This window comes from Capricornis sumatraensis, chromosome 1 (assembly GCF_032405125.1).
Source record: "Capricornis sumatraensis isolate serow.1 chromosome 1, serow.2, whole genome shotgun sequence".
NCBI classification, from domain to species: Eukaryota; Metazoa; Chordata; class Mammalia; order Artiodactyla; family Bovidae; genus Capricornis; species Capricornis sumatraensis.
Window position 1 is genome coordinate 204679743 of NC_091069.1, and position 25279 is coordinate 204705021.

General features: G+C 37.2%; 1 protein-coding gene across 1 annotated transcript in view; it reads right to left on the reverse strand.

Annotated features, from left to right (window-relative positions):
- Positions 1–2080: 2080 nt before the first annotated feature.
- Positions 2081–25279, reverse strand: part of LOC138076618 (EGF-like and EMI domain-containing protein 1) — a 615728-nt gene continuing 592529 nt past the window's right edge. Inside the window, 2 exon segments of the mRNA XM_068968872.1 lie at positions 2081–2261; positions 19576–19723. Of these exon segments, the coding sequence (XP_068824973.1) occupies positions 2081–2261; positions 19576–19723 (329 nt within the window).

Sequence of the window (25279 nt, forward strand, 5' to 3'; positions counted from 1 at the left end):
CTCATTTTAATGTTAAAAATAATAATATCCACCCACCCTTCCTTTTTATCATTTAAAAAATTTATAACTTTTAAAGTGATATAAAGTATGTGGAAAATTTTAAATATTTATTTAGACCTAGCATGGATTTTTATTACCACTGGTTTATGGAAGTCAGGTCAGTTTGTCCAACGATTTTTTTTTTCTGGAACCATTAACAACTGGTCATCCTACTTCCATCTTCTGATCTTTTCAACTTTAAATTCAACTTATTCATTGAAGTTAGTTATCATGGACCTAGACCAAGATGTCATTTTTCCTTTAATAAACTGGCAAGGATTATAAAGTTTGACATACCCACTGTTTGCTAGGGTTAGGGCTAAAAGGTACTTTCACGCATAGTATGAGTTTAAGTCACTGAAGCACATCTTTTTTCTTCTTTTTGGAGCTTGACGTGTGCTTGTGCTAGGCCGCTTCAGTCATCTGTGACTCTGAGACCCCATGGACTGCAGCCCACCAGGCTCCTCTCATCACGGGATTCTCTAGGCAAGAACACTGGAGTGGGCTACCATGCCCTCCTCCCGGGGATCTTCCATACCCAAGGATCGAACGTCTCTTATGTCTCCTGCCTTGGCAGACAGGCTCTTTACCACTAGCTCCATCTGGGAAGCCTGGAGATTGACATACTTTGCAATAATTATTAAAGTTTTAAATAAATAGCCTTGCTATTATGTAGCTAGGAAATTTAACTCCCAGAGAAACTCTCACATCCGTGCAAAGAAATAAACGAAAGAATGTTCACTACAGCATTTTTAAATACCAAAATCCTGAAAACAATCTAAATATCCTTCTATAGAGGATTTATTAAACACATCATTTCAGGGGCATATAATAGAGTATTCTGAAATCATATTGAAGAAAAGGTGTATCTGTGTGAGCTGACCGGAAAAGATGCATACAATACATAGTTTAGCAAATAAAACAGTCAAGCAAGAATAAAATTAATATTTGGTGCAATATCATTTATATTCAAAAAAAATTGCACAGTGGGTTGGGAGGGGAGAATTTTAAATTGGCAGGGAGCTTTCACTATACATACTTCTGTGTCATTATTTTTTAAAAATATTTTTACTTGTCTTATATTTAAATATATTCTTATATTATTATTTTCCCCTCAAGCTCGGTTTTATATGTGTATGTGTATAACACACATAAAACTCATTGTTTTATGTACATACATATAACATATATGTATGTATGATATATATATACATATATAAAAAACAATGAGCTTGAGGGGAATATAATAATATAAAACTATTTACTTTTGTTTTTTTGAGCCCCATCCCAGACACACAAGGAAGGAGGGAGCTATGGCCCTCTAGTGGAGAATTTTAGCTATGAACTTCTATTCACATAATTCCACATTCTAAAGAAAAGGCAAAATCTGAATTTATTTATGGGTAGACTCAACCAGAATTTTATATCAGGTAATATCAAATATATATATATAATCCAATGGACTTGAATTTAATGCTTGCTTTAAAAATCTTAGAAACATCCTAATAAAATTTGAATTGATGATGCATGTTCAATGTGCGACACAGCAGTATCCACACAGTTGCATTTCATTGGAAAGGTCTGAGCACTTCTGTTTATTGTGAAAGCATATTTGCTAGCATAGATATTTCAATTACAAGAAAAGGTTGACTTTGAATAATTACAAAGAGCTTATTGCTAATGAAAAACCAGTCATTGCTTATGCCAGTCTCTGAACCAGGATCTATGTGGGTAGCTGTTCCCTCAAAACTGAATCACTGTATGTGAATAATAAAGGTGCTTATTTTCATGGACTAATCTGAAACATTTCTAACAGGAGAAAGTATTTCAAACTATGTATGACGACGTCAGCCGCCAGATTCCTTCGGTCCAGTTGAAGGCATGCCTGGTTTCCTGTCAACTTGTGCTCTGAAGCGGAACAGTTTTTCCAACCCTACCACTGGGCTTGCTCCACATTAGGTACTGGCTACCTTGGAAAGGTACCGTCTCTGAGTGTGAAACTCCCCAGAGGGCAATTCAAATCACATACAGAATTTCCTATTTACATTGCAACAGCCATGGCAGAAGCTTGAATGTCACAGCACAAATCGGGCACCAAACGCTGAGTGTGTTCAGCAGCGGATTTGGTTTCAGAACTCAGTTCACATGAGCAAGCTTTCATCAGGCGAAAGCGGGAGGGAGTGTCAGGGGATAAGTTCATGGTATGAACTCTGGTCTTAATTCTACCATTTTGAACAAGTAAACTAGTGTTTTCGCCCTTGCAAAGAAAGTCTTTATCAGACTACTTTGCATAGGAACCTTACCTTTTAAATGAAATGCCTATGTAGAAATGTTATCAAGCAAGAACAGGCCACAGATATTTCCAGTTACATATCCCATGTGTAAAAGGGAAATTTGGTTAGAACAGCCTAGCAAATAGAGGCAACTTTCCTGAAGAGACATATTTTTCTCCACAAATAATGAAGGTTGCTAATTGTTTTTCTTTCTTAAGCTGTGGCTACCCTGAGGGGAAATACATTGAGATATCATGTTGAACTTCTGATTTCCCTTTTTTTTAATATATGAATTTATAGGGGTAGATTTTTCAACATAGATAATCTGATGCAATTTTAAACAAACTTTGTTTCGTGTGGTCTTTTCTTTTTTTTTTTTGTAAAAAATGAGCTGAAAGAAGAAAATGTTATTCCAACTGGACACAGTCACACACATGCATACCATCTCAATCTTCAGATTCCAAGTCCACCCAACTGAGGTGAACTTGAAAGAACTCTTCCAGACAAAGCTGGAAGGTAAACCTGGCAGTGAACAGTACTGTTTCATGTCACTATTTAATGACTGGCTAGTTGACTTCACATTTATCCAATGTTCCCTACTTCAGACACGAGCATTTATTTGCAGTAAAAGAGGATATGCCTAGCAATTTATTACCATCTAACTTCAAAATTATTTATTCTGACCTGTCTCTTCTGAAGTTTGTTTAAAAATAAAACAAACCTAAAGGCAATATGTATTACCATAGATTTCTAGGCTCAAAAAAAGAGTACTCATACTTGGCCTTTGCATGGTTATGGAAAAAATAACATAAGCATCCTTGGCTAAGGCTGTCTTTGAACAATCCTGAATTGCAGACATAAATGTCTGCCTTCATTTGAAATGGATGCAACCCATTTGGGGGCTGGTATGATGGGCGTTCCATCACATGAAGCACACAAACTCACAAATACATTTGAGGAGAACAGACTTGCCAGCCTAGGGAGTATTCTTACTCAGGTAGAAGAAAATAAGACATTGTTTGTTGTTCACAATCCACTGGGGCAGAGACTATTTTTCTTTCAAAAATTTAAATCCATTTGAACACTTTGAACTAGTCACTTATGCTGGGTTTTGATAATACATTAGTATATTAGATTAGCATATTAGATTGAAACATCTACTTTCCTGAAGCACTAGGATAAACCTTCCTGGAGATCTAAAATTTATCCCATAAATGTGTTTCATTTTGCATATCAAAACAAATAGGAAAAGAGAAAACTAGCCCTTGTATTTTTTTTTTTAATATACCAACTTCAAAGAAGATAGAAGCTGAATACTTTAGAAGTCATATATGTTAAAATGATTATTTCTTTAAAAAGCCTTACAGTTGCCATATGTATTATTCAATGCCATTTTGTTTCAATACCCATTGCCATCTAGCTAACAGAGATCCTATAACTTCCCTGCCGCACACCATAGGGCAACAGAAAAATAAGGGACTTGGGGTTGAATAGATCTGACCTCTAGTCTAGCTCTGCCGAGATGACAGTGAAGATGACAATACGTTGTCCTGCCAGGTATCAGAGATGATGCTTAACAACAGCCGTCCCAGGGTCTGGCATAGGATTTTAACAATAGCAATAAGTAACTTTATCCCTGAGTGACCAATGCATAAGCTATAAAGCATCCAGGTCAAAGGCAACAGCCCAGAGCTTCCAGGACAAGTGTAAAGCCACAGTTAGAACTCAGCTCCTGCTTATCCAAGTCCTAAACCTTAGTTGTTCATCCAAGCGCAAGGAGTAATCCATTTCAACCTTTCCCAGTCTTAGATGATCTTTCATTTAATTGTTCCCATTGGAAGAAAGATTTAGCCAAGTTCTTCATTATGTAGAAACTGTTGCATGTAAGCATTTGAAAATTTAATGTGAGTGCTCCTTTTATAACAAGCCAGGTCACGTCACTCCTCTGTGCAAAGCCTTTCAGTGGATCCCTCATTTTGTTCAACTAAAAGCCAGTCTTTCAATGGCCCACAAGGTCTGATAGAACAATCCTTTCCCTCTACTTTACTGATTTCATCTCTACAGTTTTTTTTTTTTTCCCCCATTTGTCTCTCCATGCTTGATACACTGGTTTCTTAATGTTTCTTAACTCTCTCAGTGAACTCAAATCTTGCCTCCTCTTGACCACTCTTGACCACTCTGAACTGTCTTGCCTACCCGGCACCCCTAATCTGCTTTACTTGTTTTATTTTGTCTTTTTCCAGTAACATTTTCACCTTATCCTGCAACAAAATGCATTTAAAATAAGTGCATTTGTTTATTGTTTATTGTCTCTTTTTCCCCGCTAGGATGTAAAGTCTAAAGGGGCAATGCTCTTTTTTTTGTTCATGGTTATATCTCAGGAGGCTAGATCAGTGCTTGACCCATAGAGACACGGACATAGGACATTACCAACAATTCACAAGACACTTGAAGAGGCAATGCATCAAAAGATGCCAAACCTCACCAGTAATCAGAGAAATGCAAATAAAAATAATATCTCCTTTAAAAGTCTGACACAAGTTAGACATTGAAGTAACACAACTGCAGCTCTCACATAACTAGTACCCTACACTGGAGAGCCCTTTGACATTATTAAACAAAGTTGCATATAGAATATCCTGTGACCCAACAAATCCACACTTAGTACAAACCCTAAAGAAACATCAATGTATGTCACAAGGAAACACTCACTGAGGTGTTCTTTAAACACTGATGCTAATGGCAAACAATCAGAAACAACCTCAGCGTCCTCTTTAGGAAAATGAAGAATGAAGCTGTAGCATGTTTACCCAACAGTATCCTTTTAAGTACTTAAAAGAAATGGACTCAGTCAACATACATCAAATACAAACTAACTTCCAAAAGAATGTTGAGTGGCAAAAAAAGATGCAGGTGGAGAAACTCAGTATGATGGGCTTTGTTAATCAAGACATTAGAAACTTACAGAATAATATTACATGTTGTTAACTGAATACATTATTAACTCCTTAACTCTGTATAAGGCTCCCCACTTTATAAATCCTTTCTGCATATCCTACCACTCTCTTTCCCTCACCTGTCTTGACTCTGCTCCAAGTTTGGATGAAGTTCAGTGATTCTGCTCCAGGTACATAGAATAGTACGTTGTGGCTCTGAAATGTTTTCATGTTGGTTTTACATAAGCCGGATTGTTTTAGTTGACTAGAGGGAGGGCTGCCCTAAATCTCCAAAATTGCACACAATGTTTGCATTAAATAATTTAGGTCATTAGAGTTCAGCCATGACTTTTCTAAAAGGCTGCTTTCATAGACTTTATCTTGTTCCACGTGACATATCTCCAGCAATAGACCGTTTTAGTTGGTCTATTGCGGATATCTGCAGATATGTCTCTCAATTTTGGAGGAAATAGAAATGCACTATGGTTCCCAAATGCTAGATTATCAGAAAGAGACCAAGATTTTTAGATACACTCTAAATATGTGAGGCTTTAAGTATATAAACAGTTAGCTCATGTACTTTCTAGAATGCCAACAACTTCATTTGCTATTTGAAACAGGGCAAAACAACATATCAGTTTTTAAATGCCCAATAAATACTTTTTTTTCCTTTTGAAACATTCCAATTTTTCATCAAATGCTTTACTTGGGGTGGAAATGACCAAGAAGCTTCCTGGCTCCCAGCATAAATTCTTCTCCTTTTAAATGTGAATATATCTCTTTTATAGTCAACATAGTCAGAAAGAAATCAGGTTAGTCTTACACAAAATTTTTAAGAAGTGATTTGTCTGTATTCTTCACCTGCATCTAAAAACCTTCTCTCATTAGTAACAGTGATTCTCATCTGACTTTCTGTAAATTAGCTGTTAATCAGCTTGGTTTCAGGGGTTATTAACTTGAACCCATGAGTTAATCTCAGGGGTTTCATAATCTCTATAAAATTGTTAGTCAAAATGAATGTGCATATATATTTTTCAGAGGAGAGTTTCTACAGCTTTTGACAGATTCTCTTAAGATGATGAACAACCAAAAAAGTTGAAAAATAATGTTTTAAGAATTGTACCTTGTTTCTGGCAGTAGCTTTCAGAGTGCAAAAGATTTCTTGGCTTGATCTCCAAGAGATCTGATTCAGTTGATCTAAGAGCCAGGAACCTGCATTATTATAAAAAGCACTTCAACAGATCATGATGCAAATGGATCTTGACAGAAAAAAATGATACTAAAAACTTACAGAGTAAAATTTAGCTTCCTCAATGATGCCTTCATGGTATCTCTCTAACCAATCTTTCTAGTCTTACCTTATTTCTCCATTACTCACACTGTCCTACAAACACAATAATCATTCTTCCACTCATTTATTCCAGCATGAAAAAAAGAACTGTTGGATTCCTTATAGGGACCCTGTGCTGTATTTCAAAGATCTGATGGCTGACGAACACTCTAGTCACAAGAAATGACCAGCATTTCTTCACATTGTGTCTCTTCCTCCTTCACCAGGTATGTGCCTATTCATCTTGTGAAACCCAGTGTAAATATTAACTACTTGTGCAATCATTCTAGATCCTTTGGGACAGGTTTAGTTTGTTTTCTCAGTGAGTCCCGAGCATTTTTTTTTTAACACCTTAAATATATTGTGGTGCGATTATTTGTTTTGCTTTCTGGTCTATGTGCGTCTCCTGGTCAGGAACCATGTAGTACCTCTAACATACCCATGTTTCCCTCCACTTCCAGTGAAACATTCTCAAACATCATGTTTTCCTCCCTCCCAAGATGTGTATTTTAGTGAGGTACTCTTGAAACCCCAAATTCCTTTAAAGAAGCAAAGGAGTCCCATGGCCAGAATCCTAAGCATGGTGGCACACTGCTGGGCCAGAGACTTCAGTGAGGAAATCATTAAATTCAGCAGCACACCCGAAGAACTAGCTCTCCGAGAGAGTCTATTGTTACCCAGAATGGTAGGGATATATCCAGGCATTGGCCTCCAGCAACAAGAATGAGCTTCAGCTCCTAGTGAATATTGTAACCTACTCCAGAATGAGCTCTCCTATCAGACAATCTGAAAGATACTGTCAGTGGTGGAGTCACTGGAATTTTACTATTTTGGGAAAGAAACTAGAGAGAAAAACAGAGTCTATCTAAAGTTGGTTTTATTCTTAAAGTCATTCAAAAAATCTACAAGTAGTAGTGAAATAAACAAGGCAGCATTCTCTGAATCTTGAATCTAGTGACCACAGTGAGGATCAGGCCAGGAGAGAGCATTCCTGATAAAGCAAATTCACTTGATAATACCTGAACCAATGCCTAAACTTCTATTAGTGCAGCAGCTGTTCATAAAGGATTTCTTTCAGAGCTAAGAATAACATATGCGTGTACACACACGCACACACACATAGGTGGTAGTTGGTGGTTTAGTACCTTAGTCATGTCCGAGTCTCTTGTGACTCCATGGACTGAAACCCACTAGGCTCCTCTGTCCATGGGATTCTCCAAGCAAGAAGACTGGAGTGGGTTGCCATTTCCCTCTCCAGAGAATCTTCCTGATCCAAAGTGAAGCCTGGTCTCCTGCATTGCAGGCAGATTCTTTACTGCTGAACCATAAGACCTGACTTTTTTTCTCCAAATGAGTACCGAAATTTATTGATGAGCTTTATATATTTGAAGTACTTTATTTATCTCTAAGAATAAGTCACCCTCCAAGTAATTTGTATATCCTCATTACTTTTATTCTATGTATGCTGTGAAATTTATAACATTTTTTAATGTTGTAAAAGCATACTTCAAATTAGTAGAAATATCATTTGTTTATGTTTTCTTCCAAAGCATGTAATTTTTAAATTTAGGCATCTTTCAGATTATTCATCTTTTTTCACTCTGAAGCTACTTCCTTGCTGCATAGAATATTTCCCTCATGTGTTGAGACACTGGATTTCCAGGCTTCATATGTATGCATTTACACTTATAAAGATGAAAAGACATGGACACAGATCACTTAAGTACAAGATATGAGGGTGGTCTCAAATGTGTGTTGAAATTGACATCCACAGTTTTCCTTACCTGTGCAGCTAAGAGATCACAATCTGGAAGGTCAGTAGACTGAATCAAAAAGCTAAATATGGTTCCACTTTTTGAACTAGACATGCACTCAAAGTGGAACACACTTAAAAAATGGAATATTTCACATAAAAATTCTGATTTTTGGTTCTTCTTGAAACTGTCAGAAATCCTGGCAGCTCAGGGCCCACCTTCCTACTTGGCCACAGTCAGTGGAGTTGAGAAGCTGCTATGACAGCCAGGGAATCTTCATGCCATCCCTATATCCCTTAGTATTTCTTAGAGCCTGGGGTACTTTCATGTTTTTAATTCCCCTTCTTAAAACTGTATTTTTAATGTCTGAAAAAGTGGATATTTACAATATTCACTCAGACTGCTGCTCCAGTATCTCCAATAATCCCCAAAGACTGAAAGATCTGTGCCTGATTGACTACAGCATCTTCATCAGCTAAAGAGTTGATACACCAGCTGTACAGCATCTTCATCGGGTAAAGAGTTGACATACCAGCTGATGAGAACAGGGACCTCACAGAGATGCTCTGCATCTTCCTTTCCAGGGGAGCCTCGGGGTGCTGGGCAAACATATTCATAGGAAGTCCTGGGGCCCTTCTCTTCCATTTTCCTTCAGAATTTTTCAGATGACCAGGGCAGGTTTTCCTAAAGATAGCTCTATCTAGGGAAACGTGTTAATCTACTGCAGGACAGGTACCATTCTCTATGGCAGTGGTTCTCAAACCTTAGCAAGCTTCAGAATCACCTGGAAAGGTTGTTAAAAACGCAGAGTTCTGGGCTCCACCCCTGGAGTTTCTGATTTGGTACAGGATGGAACTGAAGAATCTGAATTTCCACCAAGTTCTCCAGGGACGCTGATGCTACTGTTTGGGGGACCTCAGTCTGAGATGCATTTGCCTACAGATATCTACAGAGAATTTTTCAGATGGTTTCTGGACGCTGTAAATGCCAGATTTGTGCAGAAAGGTCAATAAACAGCATTTTGGGGTATATCTTAACAAACTTCTTGATGGCATTCACTGGGGAGAAGCTGAATCCTTGGCAAATTTTGAAGAATTATTAGAATCATACCCATACTGCCATCTCTATGTTATTATCCCCCTAGTTCCTACTACCCATGGTCATCTATGGACTATATGGTATCTGACAGAGAACAAACAAATAAGAGACAGTACTTGGATTATTATAATTTCCCTTTGGCAACTAAGAGACCATTTCTTTGGATGTTTTTTAAAATTGAAAAGAATCTTTGAAACCACACGATGGCAGTGTAATCACATGAGTGACTGTCTCAAGGTGCCTGAATCGGGCTTTTGAACCTAAGTCTACATTAATAAATAATTCGGAAAGCTAAGCATCTGCAATTTTGGCTTAACAGCTATTGGCCCATAAAGTGTAAATGACAAGTTGTAGTTGGATACCTCTACAAAAACCCTCAGTCAGAGCTTTCAGTATTTTTACAATGCCTCAGACAGAATACAGTTTTCACCCCCTCTGCTGTTTCAGTGTGGCAACAACTTCACAAGAACAAGCAACAGATCATTTCATGCATGAGCTATGTAACAAATTCAATCCAAAATAACTCCTGCTTTAGTTTAGCAAATTACTGTGTGATAGCAAATTCGTTTCTAGACTTTAATCATCTTTGAAAAGTGAATTTATTTTTTCTCTAGCGTTGCTTAATTTTAGATATTTACATGCCTATAAACTTCTTCCAAGCAAGTAAAATGGAACTTTTTCTAGATTTGTTTACTAAAGCATCTACTCAGAGCTTTGCTTTCTATGGTGATATTTTAAGATGGCATTAAGTCTTTGGTGCATTTTAATTTGGCTGGTTGGGTAGTAATCTGTACTTTATAATCTACACCCCATTATCATATCAGATGTACAGCAGTTTTAGAACAGGATCTTGTTGAAATGAAAGACATAATCCATTGTTTCAATCCCTGTCCTGTTGCAAAATATTCTGTACTGTCAGTAGAAATGGTAGGTCTCTGGTATGGGGAGGTGGGAAGAGGAAAGGTTGATTTAATATTAAATATTAAAAATGCTCCTTTATTTGCCTCTTGATACAGTGCTCAGGTCAGCTGAGCAATTAAAATATTTAAATAAGACCACTGCAAATGTCAGTAGATATGGGTGTCAGCAGATGGGAAAAAAGACCCTACAAACTTCCCAAGCACACAAGGTTCAGTTCTAGTTTGATGACAGCAGTCTGTCTTTGCCAAAGATTATAGGACTTAAAAAACAGCAGCAACCAGACAGAAGTGGGGAAGAAGGAAACAATACCTTTTCACAAACTGTCCTTATCCGTCCTCTTGAACACATGCAGACTTTCCCGACCAACCACGGACACCCTGATTCTGGTTTTGGATGCTGCCCGTACATTGTGGATCAAAGGTTCCCTCACATTACAAATTAGATAAAATACTCTCTGGGAAATACACTGTGAAAGAGATTTCCCCAAATGCAGAGATCTGAAGGGGAAGGTGTATTAACCTACAAAAAGAGAAAACCCAGTGTCTAAGATCATCTCCCCAAATGCAGACAGAAGTCATTAAAATATTATTTTGAGGATGTAGCTATTGCTCTGATGTGGGTACCGTGTGCTGCACTTTATTGCCACGTGGATCAGGTGTAATGGGAACTCAGAGAGCCCACCAGTGCTTTTGTGCTTCACAGCACAGCAATAGCATCCAGTTTCAGAGGTTACAACTCCCCAGGGCCTCACTGCAATTGATGGGCTGCACAGTGTTCAGAATTTCTTATTTGCCCCATGTCATCTGGGTTTTTAACCTGCTTTCCTAGTTGAGCTATTCCATATTCAGCTAGCTTGTTTTGCATTGGTGTCCAATTTATTCTCTTCCAGAATCTCAAATCGAGATCGTCCACTTATAGTAGGATAGATATTAAGATTTGAAAAATTACACTCTGCAAGACAATTGGCCTCATGCATACATTCAGCCATCCAGAGCCAGGCTTGTATGTGGCAGGTATTATTATCCCCACTCTGGATATAAAAAGAAAAGTAACTTGTCTATGGATTAGACAGTTACTAACTGGCAGTGCTGGGATTCTTATGCAGGCTGGTTCGGTAACTCTAAAGTCTGTGTTCTTAATCATTAACAGAGATGGAAAGACTTATCAGTCATTACACTTCCTACTTTCAAAACAGCTATTCCTTCTTCCCACTTCACTCCTCCACTGTGATGACTAAAGAGGAACAAATTATCTATTTTTTGGTTCAAGCATTTATTACAGGCAATTTCTAAAAAGCAAACTCCATGTGAATGCTACGTATTTTTAATTCTGACACATATGTTAACATTTAAAGAACATTCCATGTAATATTTATATGCATAATACATATTGGCATATGATGTTGGACAGTTATGATTTTATCAGAGTGAACTTATTAGGAGTACTATATGAGCTATCATTCTTTTTGACAATTCAATCAGGCTTCAAAATTCAAAAGAAGTTTAACTTGCCTCATTGATTGACTTATTCATTATTTATACCCTATTTCAAAAAAAGGATTTAAAATAACTTGCACAAAAAGGAAAGACCCATAAAATAGAATCATTAAAGCAAGGATGAAAGAAAAAGGACCATGCAATAAAAAGGACAAAATTTTTAGATTAAAGAAAATTACTGTAATCAGACATACTTTATCCATGAGTTTTTAGATAGTAAACTCAAATAAGCAAATAAAAATATAGCTCTCTGATTAAAAAATAATATTTTTTAAATAAAAGACAGATATTTTTTAATATTAAAATTATGTTTTGGCTTGTGTGTGTGGTGTGGGGTAAGAGTGAAGATTCTTTTTTAAAAAACTTCCTATATGAATATTCAAAGGGCTTCTCTGGTGGCTCAGACAGTAAAGAATCTGCCTGCAATGCAGGAGACTCAGGTTTGATCCCTGGGTCAGGAAGATCCCCTGGAGAAGGGAATGGTTACCCACTCCAGTACAAATATTCAAGAGACCCAATGCTGTTTACTGAAAAGGCCAGTACATGCCAACTGCACTGTGGGGTGATTTTTATGATAATCAATTAATTCTGTATGAAAGGGTCATTTTTCTGGACTTTTATTATGTTCCATTGGCCTACCAATTCAGTTCCGTTCAGTTGCTCAGTCGTGTCCAACTCTTTGCCACCCCATGGACTGCAGTATGCCAGGCCTCTCTGTCCATCACCAACTCCTGGAGTTTACTCAAACTCATGTCCATTGAGACAGTGATGCCATCCAAACATCTCATCTTCTGTCATCCCCTTCTCCTCCCCCTTTCAATCTCTCCCAGCATCAGGGTCTTTTCCAATGAGTCACTTCTTTGCATCAGGTGGCCAAAGTATTGGAGTTTCAGCCTCAGCATCAGTCCTTCCAGTGAACACTCAGGACTGGTCTCCTTTAGGATGGACTGGTTAGATCTCCTTGCAGTCCAAGGGACTCTCAAGAGTCTTCTCCAACACCACAGTTCAAAAGAATCAATTCTTTGGCATTCAGCTTTCTTTAGAGTCCAACTCTCACATCCATACACGACCACTGGAAAAACCATAGCCTTGACTAGACGGACATTTGTCGGCAAAGTAATGTTTCTGCTTTTTAATATGCTCTCTAGATTGGTTATAACTTTCCTTCCAAGGAGTAAGCATTTTTTAATTTCATGGCTGCAGTCACCATCTGCAGTGATTTTGGAGCCCAAAAAAATAAAGTCTGACACTGTTTCCACTGTTTCCCCATCTATTTTCCATGAAGTGATGGGACTGGATGCCATTGTCTTAGTTGTCTGAATGTTGAGCTTTAAGCCAACTTTTTCACTCTCTTCTTTCACTTTCATCAAGAGGCTCTTTAGTTCTTCTTCACTTTCTGCCATTAGGGTGGTGTCACCTGCATATCTGAGGTTATTGATATTTCTCCCGGCAATCTTGATTCTAGCTTGTGCTTCATTCATTGGTCTATTCATCTATATCTAAACCAATACTATTTTATCTAATTACTATTCCTATAACTAGTAATGGAAGTTCTCTAATTCTATTCCTATTCTTCAAGATTGTCTTGGTTCTTCTTAGATCTTTACTTTCCCCAGTAAATTTTAGATCCAGCTTCTCAATTCCAAAACTAACTGGAGGGATTTTGATTCTGATTGAGTTAACACTATCAACCACTTTGGGTTGAATCTCCCAGTCCATGGCCAGAGTATGTGCCTCCATTATTTAGTTCTTTTAAAATTTATTTCAATGATATTTTGTAGTTTTAAGTTAGAGGCATTATAATAGCTTGCATATAATGTATTTTTTACATTTGATATTCTGTAATGCAATTATAAACTGATTCTTTTAAAATATTCATTTTTTTATTTGTTTGTTTTTTGGATACAGAAATACAATTAGTCTCTTCATTGATATAATATCCAGGTGACCTTCGTAAATTTACTTATTAGTTCCAACAGTATGCAGTTCATGAGGTGTCCTAAGCACATGATTACATCATGTAAGAATAATGGCAGTTTTAAGTCTCTCTTTCTAGTCCGTCTTTTTCGTGCCTTATTACAATGGACGAGACCTCAAGTGCAATGCTGTGAAGAAGTGGTGGCAGCAGCATCTCTGTCTTGGATTTCTAATCTTAAGAGGACGCTTTTAGCCTTTTACCACAAAGTATGTTTGCTGTATTTAATTTTATAGATTTTTTAAAAATTCAGACAAGTTCATTTTCTCATTTTCTAAGACTATGTCTGTGAATATATGTATGAATATGTGTATATGTTTCATTATAATGAGTGATGAATTTTTCACATGCTTTTCTGACTCTATTAACATATATAATTGTGTTCTATTTTCCCCTAATCCAATGGTGCACCAGAGAGATGATTATCAATTGTAAAACTACCTTTGAATGCTTGTTACAAACCCTCTTGGGGAAAAAATATTATGTTTTATATATTGCTAGATGGGTTGTAGATTTAAATTTGAAAGATAAGACAGCAAAGTTTTTAGGAAAAATATAAGCAAATATATGTAAGAGTTTGAGTAGGCAAAGTATTATTAAAGAACTCTCCAAAAGTTAAACACAAAGAAAAAAGAAAAAAAGTGATGAAAATTTCAACCATATTAAAATTAAGAATCTCTACTCATTGAAGGAAATAAGTATTAACAGACTTAAATTGTATGCAATGTGGGAAAAGATATTTGTAATACACGTGATTATGAAGGACTGTACAAAACCAGCCATAACAGAGAATATGGATTCACAAAAGAAAAACTTCAAATCACAATGTGTATATGAAAAAAGAATAAATATCATTAACTATCAGAGGGGGTTAAATTAAAATCATAATGAGACACCATTAAACACCCCCTAGAATTGATAAAATGAAAAATACACACAATATCAAGTGTTATCAAAGGTGGAGCACGTAGAGTATTGCTTGTAAAAGAATAGTTTGACAAGCACTTAGGAAAAGTTTTTCTTGGTATCTATCTGATGTCGGAATTCCACTACTAGGTATTTATACTAGGTATAGACTGATAAAACACATGTAAAGGAATGTTCAAAGCAGTACTATTCCTTTTAGCCAAAAATGGAAAACGATTCCAATGACTGCCGCCGTAGCCAGCCTCTGAGACGGTATGCAATGTTCCTGCCTCCTGGTGTCCACTTTCTTTTGCAGTCCACTCTCACACTGAAACCATCTGTGTAACCACAGAATACGGCAGAAGTGATAGTTTGTCACTTCTGAGATTCAGTTACCAAAGACTGCAGCTTCTCTCCTGGATTCTCCTGTCCCCTCCTCCTCCCCTATCGCTCTCTTGGGAAAGCCAGCCACCATATCAGAAGAAATGCTACGAAGACATCTATATGAGGAGGAACTGAAGCCTTTTGCCAGTGGACACATAAGTGAACTTGGGAGCAGTTTGCCTTAGTCAGTTCTTCAAAGATTGAACTTGGCTGGCAGCTTAAACAAAATCTCCTAAGAGACTCAGTCAAAATCCCCCAGTGGCATCACTCTCAGGCTCCTGATTCTCAGAAGCATTGTAAGATAATGTTTGCACTTTTAAGGTGCAAGTTTGTTGCCAATTAGGAATAATCTATATGCAGAAATAGATAACTATATCCATCATCAATAATAAAACTGAAAATTATGAATCACTTATCAAATGAAACACTGAACAGCAATAAGAATGAACAAACTACAACTATATCCAACATTACAGATGAATCTCACAAATATGTTTATAAAAGAAACCAGATATTCAAAAGAGTATATACATCATTATTTAATTTGCATAAAGATCAAAAACCAGCTGACAAAATGAATCTATAGTAACAGAAGTCAGTATACTTACTCTTCTATGAGGCATAAGGGGGCTTCTATGAATTTTGACATTATATTTCATAATCTGAATATTGGTGACATGGATGTATTCATTTTGAAAAATGTACCACCCTGAAAGCTTATGATTCATTCACTTTTCTATTGTATGTTAAAATTGCAGGTTAGTTGGGATAAAAGAGGATGTATCATGTGAATTTCTGGGTGAGTGTCTTTGAACAACATACTGAACAACTGTCTGATTATAGTTTCTTAAAAGTACAGAATCACTTCATGTGTTTCTTATACTGATTCTTGATTACAAAAATCAAGCACAAAATAGTGAATCATTGTAACATGAAGAACACTCTCTATGGAATTGAATTAATAAGGTCCCAGTATATAGTTTTCTAATAATTAAATTTAATTCTGGGATAAGGTTAGCAGTGTTTCTCAAACTTTAATATGCATAAGAAATACCTAATAGATTGACTTAGAAATGGGAGATACTTTGTTTCTATTCCCAGAGAGTCTGATTCAGCAGGACTGAGAAAGAGCCACTAATTTGTATTTTTAACAGATGTTCCAGTGAAACACTTTGTAAAATCCAAAATAAAACTGTACAGGTGTTTTTGCAAACCTTGGTACATACATTTCTAAATTCCAAATAGAAACCATGGTTTTAACCACACACACAGTATTCAATACTTTTTTCTAACTTCTATCAAAATGAGGGTAAAAAAATTAAAGCTTGAACATAAAAGCTTGTATTTTAAATTTCTTTGGAGAATAAAGATGATATGAACTAAAAAGAATCACATATACTTTGCTGATTCTGACATATAACTTCTTTTGCACGGGGTGACATGTATAAAATACATATATGTGATGCACAATAAAAAGTCACTCTCATATGAACACCACCTCTCATATACACACTTACACTGCGGCCCAAATGACAACTGAATCCTCAGATAAAAACGCCTACAAAAATGTTTATAAAGCAAACAAAACAATTTCCAACAAGATCACAGGGTTTCTTAGAAGTTTCTCTCTTCCTAGTTTGTGTCCCTCACTACAGTTCACAAATCTGCACTTGGTTGTGATGTGACTGTAGCTGAGAGAACATGTGATTCTGACTTGGAGGGAAGAAAAAACAATAGCTCTCAGAGGACAGATATCCAAATAACCTGTTTTTATGCAAATACACTCATAACAAACAAAGCAAGGCAAGAGGTATCCTGAATATATAAGATAGGTAGGCAGAATTATTTATAAACTGTATTATTGTGAAACTGCCCAAGAGGCATCAGCAAGTCTTTAAAGGTCCCTTATGATCACTGCTATAAGTACTGCTGGAAATAACATACAGCAGTAATAAACGATGGGTAGCTACAGAAGCAGGCATACCATTTACTTTACCAAACGGGGTTTATTTTTCCTCTGTAGTCTCCTCTTAACAATATGAGCTCCAAAGTGAGGTCTGTGTCTAGATTTATGAAGTAAGTGCAAACAGGGAGGTTCCGGGTCCTCATGCACACCAGTAACTCTGTAATCAAGCAACAACTTACTGGGAAGGTGATATGGCTACCTCTGTGCTTTGTACATTAGCTAGGCCTGTTGGTGCTCATTAAATTCTTAATGGGGATGATGACACTACAGCTGAAAGAAGATTATAAATGCAGCTACCCTAGGTGCAAAATTATGGGCCAGATTTCAAGCCCCCATTGCTGAGCCCTATGGATTTTTTATTAGAACTATCATATGAAGGGATTTATAAATAGGATTATTAACACCTTCCCTCTCTACAGAGTAACTATTTGCCCTGTTGAAGCAGGTAACATCTCCCCTTCTGGGCAGTGAACTTTAGGGTAATCAGTAGTCAAGGTAGTGTCTCAAAGGGCCAAAGACTAGCAAGGATGCTAGCAAGCTGGCAGAAGTGGAATAGGAAATGTGTGTGTGTGTGTGTGTGTGTATGCGTATACTTACAGATATATATAAAAACACATATATGTGCAAATATACATCTATATAAGGCCATTAATGCACACACACATATATATATAAACACTGCTGTTGCTAAGTCACTTCAGTCATGTCCGACTCTGTGCGACCCCATAGACAGCAGCCCACCAGGCTCCCCCATCCCTGGGATTCTCCAGGCAAGAACACTGGAGTGGGTTGCCACTTCCTTCTCCAATGCATGAAAGTGAAAAGTGGAGGTGAAGTCGCTCAGTCGTGTCTGACCCTCAGCGACCCTATGGACTGCAGCCTTCCAGGCTCCTCCGTCCACAGGATTTTCCAGGCAACAGTACTGGAGTGGGGTGCCATTGCCTTCTCCAATATATATAAACACACACACACACACACACACACACACACACACATACATACATGAAAGAAAGAAGACGAAACGCTTTCAGAACAAAATCAAAATTCCATTAGAGAAGTTATATCTATATTAAACTAAATATAGGAGAAATGTATTAACCAGTGCAAAACAGCAATCTGGAGCTACCTAGTTATTTTTCTCACATACTAACTTCACTGAAGGCTAGAGAGAATTCAACACCTCACATCTCACTTTTGACTGATGGAGAGTATCATGCATAAAAGAATGGGTGAGATGCAGTATACGAGGGGTTCTCAACACTGCCCCTCATAATCTGAGAAAGGAATGGTGGCTGGCCGATCATAAAAATCATCCCCAATTCTCCTCCCATCCCTGAACCCCTGCCCTTGGCAATGTGACTTGCAGTTTCTCCCTTCGAGAGGTGAGGTTTTCTTCCCCATCCCTTGGACCTTGGCTGGCCTTGTTATTTGCTTTGGCCAGTGGACTACAGCAGAAGTGATGGTGTGCCAGTTGTGAGATTAGACCTAAGAGGCCAGCTTGCACCAGCCAGAAATGGCTGCTCTGCTAGCTACCCACTGACACATAAGAGAGTCCAGCTGAGTCTGGCATTGTCTGAGAGCATGACTGCCCAGTCTATCTGTGGACTCTAAATAAATAATGAATAGTTATTGTTTCCTGTCATTAAATTATAAGGCAATGTGTGAAACAGCAGTAAGTACATAATCTTGCCCAGCATTATCGTGAAGAAATTCCCTTTCTAAAGAAAAGGTATTTTTTGCATCCTTTTTTTGATCCTAGATTATAGCCACTATTATCATTTTTGCTATCTCATGTGAGATACAGTTCAAAGTAACTCATACAATTACTACAATTAATGGCTTTAAAAATTCTGATTTCTGGTAAAGTGCTTTACCTAAATGGGAGGTCTGGCTCTAACCACAGAGACACTATTATTCTCTTGTCATTGACCCTTTGCATTAGAAATGGTAGTTCAAAGGAGCTGCAGCCAGTAGAGAAAAGCAGTGGGAAGATTAAAAGTGATCCTGGCATGGGGTAACTGGGGACCCAGATGAAAAGGGAGTTGCATCATGAATAGGCAAACTCTCTAGTAACCTTTTCATCCTCAATTGGCACTTTGAACTGAAATCAACCTCAAAAGCTCAGGATGAAATGCATTCAGAAAATGACAAGTATCTTTAAATCATCATGAACAGGTACCAAGTGGGACGTTGGTCCCAGGGTGCTCCTCTGCAAGCGAACAGAGACAAACATCCTAATATTCTTTCTTCCTAAAAAACAAATTCTAATTACTGAGCAGATTGTTCCCAGGCAAAGACATCTGAAACTAACCCAGTATCCAATCTATTACATATTTAAATTTAAATGATAAAAGAAACCATAAAATTTTAAACATGGGCTCTCTAAAAACACTGGTGATCACAACATATTGAAAAATCTACAACTTGGAAGAGGTTGTAAAATATCATCAAGGCAAAAAAATAAATAAATAAACATTTCTATTCCCTTGACTCTTACAGATTTCCTGCTTTGGCCCAAGGATAGCTGCCACATGAAACCCTCTTCATGAAGACAGAAGCAGGAAGGGAGAGGTCACAGTTATTACTACTTTTAACCACCATCACATGTGTTTCATGGCCAAGTCTGCAAATACCAGCATCACTAGCTGCAAAGAAACACAAAATTTAAATGAGAGTGAATTTCACACTTGAGGCAACAGGCAGCTTTACATTTGGATATGACATTCAGAGCTATGTAAAAATACTACTTTGCATACAGATTATTGAATGCTTTGCCTTGGAAACCAGTTCATGGTCTGTATGCCAAGAACAAGGGAAAACTGGTGGTGCTGACTGGCAGAGTCTTTCATTTAAGCTATAGAAGTCCAAGAAGGAATATAATTCTCCCAAAGTATTTTTTTTTTTTTTTATGAAGAAAGGAAACCAGGACGCTTTGGGAATGGACTTATAGGCATATACAATGAAAGAAATGCACTCTTTGAAAGTCAGAGAAACTATCATTTCCCCCAAATTGGCAGTGAAAATGACTATAGAAATTCATACAATCATGCTAAATAACATAGCACAGTTCATCAGATTATCTTTTTTAAAAAAATTTAAAGTTCTTGGAAAGCAATATCTGGATACTTCAAAAATTAACTATCACAATAAGAGCTACTCATTATTGAAGATCTAAATGTGAAGGCCATGTAGCTGATTTTTTAACATAACCTTGGTCCACTCAGCATCCCACATCAAAGGTATTATTATTATTCCAACTTGAAAAATAGGGGAAATAAAAAAAAACTGATTCATCAGGAGTCATATTCTAAATACATGAATGATTTAGATAAATATTTTTGATTAGAACAAAATTTAATGCTTTTTTTTTTGGTGTCTTTCACTTTTTTTCATTTTCTTCTGGCTCTATGAAGACATCAAAGTTGTAACCATACAGATTCCTCTAAGAACTTTCTTCTCTTCTGCATCTCCCCTTTCTATTCATGTCTCAGAATTCCTCTATTCTCCATTTAGACATCTGTTTTTCACTGATCATCTTATTCTCAAACTCTTGCTCCATTAAATTCTATGGTTCCACTCCATGAAAACAAGAAGCAGATCTTAGATTGTGAGGAAGCCTTCATCATAACTAGTCTAACTGTGACTGGTCCTCCAGTTAGCATTGTAAGTCACACAAGTTTCCAAAGGTAACCGGTCTTTGAAGACATCTCTCTGTCCCAAACTTCTAGACTAGTATGCATATGGCCATCACTTTCTCATTTAATTGTTGTCAAAGACCTTTGTTTAACGTCTCTGTGTACATGTTTTAACAAATAAGAACTTTAGATTGGTGAAGAAGGCAGAAAGTCTTACACTATGTGTCCTTTTCAGAGCAGATGCGTTTTAATTCAGATAACTAAAAACCACTCCAACTCTTTGACCTCAAAACTGACACATAATTAATCTTTAATGAGTTATTAATATTCTTTGCAAAGTTTTAAAAGGCCATGCTAGAGACTAATAAAATTATTAAAATTTAAAAAATTAGTCCTGAACAGATGAGTAGGATATTTTACTATCTTGTCAGGTGGATAATGTATTTGAATACTAAGTATGTGGAATGTGCTACTTTACACAGGCTGGCCTTTGCAAACATTTGCACTTTTAAAACTATTTGTCCTCTAGTCTTTTCATATATTTTCAACCAAAATAGTCTTATTGTTCATTTTCAAAAAGCTAAAATAATAGAGAAAAGAAAACATAAGATTCAAGACAGTTGAATCTTAAGACTTCATATTAGATACCATAAAGAACACATATTTCAAGATTGATAGCAATAATAATTTGAGGCTAAATATAACTAGAATTGAGATCTTCACCATTTCAACAGAACTGTAGTATTAAGGTAGATACCAGTGTTTCTCCTTAGATAATTTTCCAATTTTGAACAAGATAATAGAGATGAAAATCCTTTGTAAAGCATAAAGTGCTAAGCAACTTTTATGATGATATGATTATTCAAATACATCAGACTGCTGGACCACATAGTTTAAATTATAGACATTCTCTGCAAAATGCACACTTCTATGTATACTATATATGGGTATGGCTAGCACTATCACTTTGCATTCTCGTAAGTTTAAATGTAAATTTAGCAACACAGAGTTGAAATATACAACGGAGATATTTCACGATTCTATAATATAAGGAAACATAATTTGCTAGTAATAGCCAACACACTTTATCCTTATGGGAATACATAGGCAATTTCAGTGATACTACAGAACTTCCTCCTCAAGTTTACAAAGTTTCAGACTGAGCTTGCAAAACACTAGTTATGTGGAGCCTCTCACAAAGGTAGGCTTGTCCAGGAAGTCTGAGCTCCTTGCTGCTGTGCTGAAGTGAGACACATTTTGTTGTCTGCAAGCTTCCTTCCCTTTCTTCTCTACATTCAGACCATTGATTAATGATGGCACAAGAACACAGTGAGATCGACAGTATCTTAAAATAGGACAATTTCTTTTCCCTAGTTTCTTGGGCCTATCATTTTTAATACAGAAAGAAAAAATTCAGATATCTCCCAGCCTGTGCATCATTATTGTTTCTGAAGCCAATAGGCAGCTTTTTATTCCAACTTGGAAAGAGCTATTATGATCCATCAGGCACTTACAATTGAGTCACTTCAAGCTGCTTTAAAATTAATACACAGATTTCATTTGATTTTTCCCTCTATGTTCTATCTCCTTTTGGGCCCAGAAGATGGAAATTATTCATAATATAGTAAAAGACACTTGCCTTCAGTGTGTAAAATGTGAAAAAACTGTCTCTCAGTATATATGATATAAATAGTGTGTGTGTGTGCATGTGTGTGTGTGTGTGTGTGTAAGAAAGGAAGAAGAAGTTAAAATCTGACAATAGAAAAATTCAATGAGTTTTATAAGTTACATATTTTTCCAAATACATATCAGCAGAATCATTTAAATATACTCTTTGCATGCTTGACATGACAGCAAATATCCAGGTATTTGATTCATTTCAACATCGATAATTCTCAGGGATTCTGAATCTTTTCCATCATGACTACACTGGACCTGACCTTCAGGAGTAAAAGGGACCAAGAATGAATAAGATCCATCAACAGAAAATGATGTATGTTGATGGTCAGAAGGGATAATGTATCCTTGGAAAGGCAAGACAATTTTAAACATTTTGTTGGTAGAGAACAAAATGGGCTAAACATTTTGTTTCCTTCATTGTCAAGCTTCCTGGGATGCTATTTTAATTTACTCATTTACCATTCAATTTTAATCCTAAATTAAATTGATATTTCATGTATTTTTTTTTTTCAAAAATTACCAAGTTCTAAATAACAAATCCTGAAGTGGCCTTCTATTTTTTTCCTTTTCTTTTTTGAACATATATAAGTCAGTGATTGTCCTTATCCTCTTGAAAGTCATCTTTCTCTAGAATTATATCTGGGTCACTCTATTTCTTTTCCACCTTTTTCCATCTTTTTAAAGCAGGAGTCACAAACACAGGTCCTGCCCCCAGAAGAAAGTGGGTAGAATCCCTGTGGGTTAATTCCCACAGAGCTGTGGGCCCAGGACCAATAAGAGAGGGCTTGCCCTCCAATAAAGAGGTGTGAACTGATCAAATGTAACTGTTTGTTCCCATACGGGAAGATGTGTCCAGAGTTCCTACATCTGATTTTTTAAAATATTGAATCATATATTTTAAAATGGAATTTGCCTGCCATTCAAAATACATCTGCAAGTAAAATTCAGCTCTAAGGCTGCCAGTTTGCAACATCTGCTCTAAGTAAATCTTTATCTCACTTGTCGGTTTCCCTTTCTCTAGATCCCCCTGAATGTAGGGAATTTAGCAAATTTCTCTCATAGTCTTCTTGGCTTTCCCCTTTAGTGTCTTCTCCTTAGTTATCTCACCCAAATCATCTATGCTGATGGTTCGCACCTCTACCTACTAGTTCTGATTTCTCCTTTGAGTTTTTAGGATCTGACTTTCAAACAAGTAATTGTTCACATATGTCTCATTCAGTATATTTCAAACTATATACACCAAATAGTTTTCAAACTTCAAATTTTCATTTTCCATATCTATTCACTAAAACTTGCTACTTGAGTTCCAGTCTTAACACCCTCACTACCTAATCCTGTTCAGTTCAGTTCAGTTCAGTTCAATTGCTCAGTTGTGTCTGACTCTTTGTGAACCCGTGAACTGCAGCTCGCCAGGCCACCCTGTCCATCACCAACTCATGGAGCCCACCCAAATCCATGTCCATTGAGTCGGTGATGCCATCCAACCATCTCGTCCTCTGTCATCCCCTTCTCCTCCTGCCCTCAATCTTTCCCAGCATCAGGATCTTTTCCAATGAGTCAGCTCTTCGCATCACGTGGCCGAGATATTGGAGTTTCAGCTTTAACATCAGTCCTTCCAATGAACACCCAGAACTGATCTCCTTTAGGATGGACTGGTTGGATCTCCTTGCAGTCCAAGGGACTCTCAAGAGTCTTCTTCAACACCACAGTTCAACAGCATCAATTCTTCAGCACTCAGCTTTCTTTATAGTCCAACTCTCACATCCATACAGGACCACTGGAAAAACCATAGCCTTGACTAGATGGACATTTGTTGACAAAATAATGTCTCTGCTTTTTAATATGCTATCTAGGTTGGTCATAACTTTCCTTCCAAGGAGTAAGTGTCTTTTAATTTCATGGCTGCAATCACCACCTGCTGTGATTTTGGAGCCCAGAAAAATAATGTCAGCCACTGTTTCCAGTGTTTCCCCATCTATTTGCCATGAAGTGATGGGACCAGATGCCATGATCTTAGTTTTCTGAATGTTGAGCTTTAAGCCAACTTTTTCACTCTCCTCTTTCACTTTCATCAAGAGGCTCTTTAGTTCTGCTTCACGTTCTGCCATAAAGGTGGTGTCACCTGCATATCTGAGGTTATTGATATTTCTCCCAACAAGCTTGATTCCAGCTTGTGCTTCCTCCAGCCTGGTGTTTCTCATGATGTACTCTGCATATAAGTTAAATAAGTAGGGTGACAATATACAGCCTTGATGTACTCCTTTTCCTATTTGGAACCAGTCTGTTGTTCCATGTCCAGTTCTAACTGTTGCTTCCTGACCTGCATACAGATTTCTCAAGAGGCAGGTCAGGTGGTCTGGTATTCCCATCTCTCTCAGAATTTTCCACAGTTTATTGTGATCCACACAGTCAAAGGCTTTGGCATAGTCAATAAAGCAGAAATAGATGTTTTTCTGGAACTCTCTTGCTTTTTCCATGATCCAGCTGATGTTGGCACTTTGATCTCTGGTTCCTCTGCCTTTTCTAAAACCAGCTTGAACATCTGGAAGTTCATGGTTCACATATTGCTGAAGCCTGGCTTGGAGAATTTTGAGCATTACTTTACTAGCATGTGAGATGAGTGCAATTGTGCGGTAGTTTGAGCATTGTTTGGCATTGCCTTTCTTTGGGACTGGAATGAAAACTGACCTTTTCCAGTCCTGTGGCCACTGCTGAGTTTTCCAAATTTCCTGGGATATTGAGTGCAGCACTTTCAGAGCATCATCTTTAAGGATTTGAAATAGCTCAACTGGATTCCATCACCTCCACCTGCTTTGTTCGTAATGATGCTTCCTAAGGCCCACTTGAATTCACATTCCAGGATGTTTGGCTCTAGGTGAGTGATCA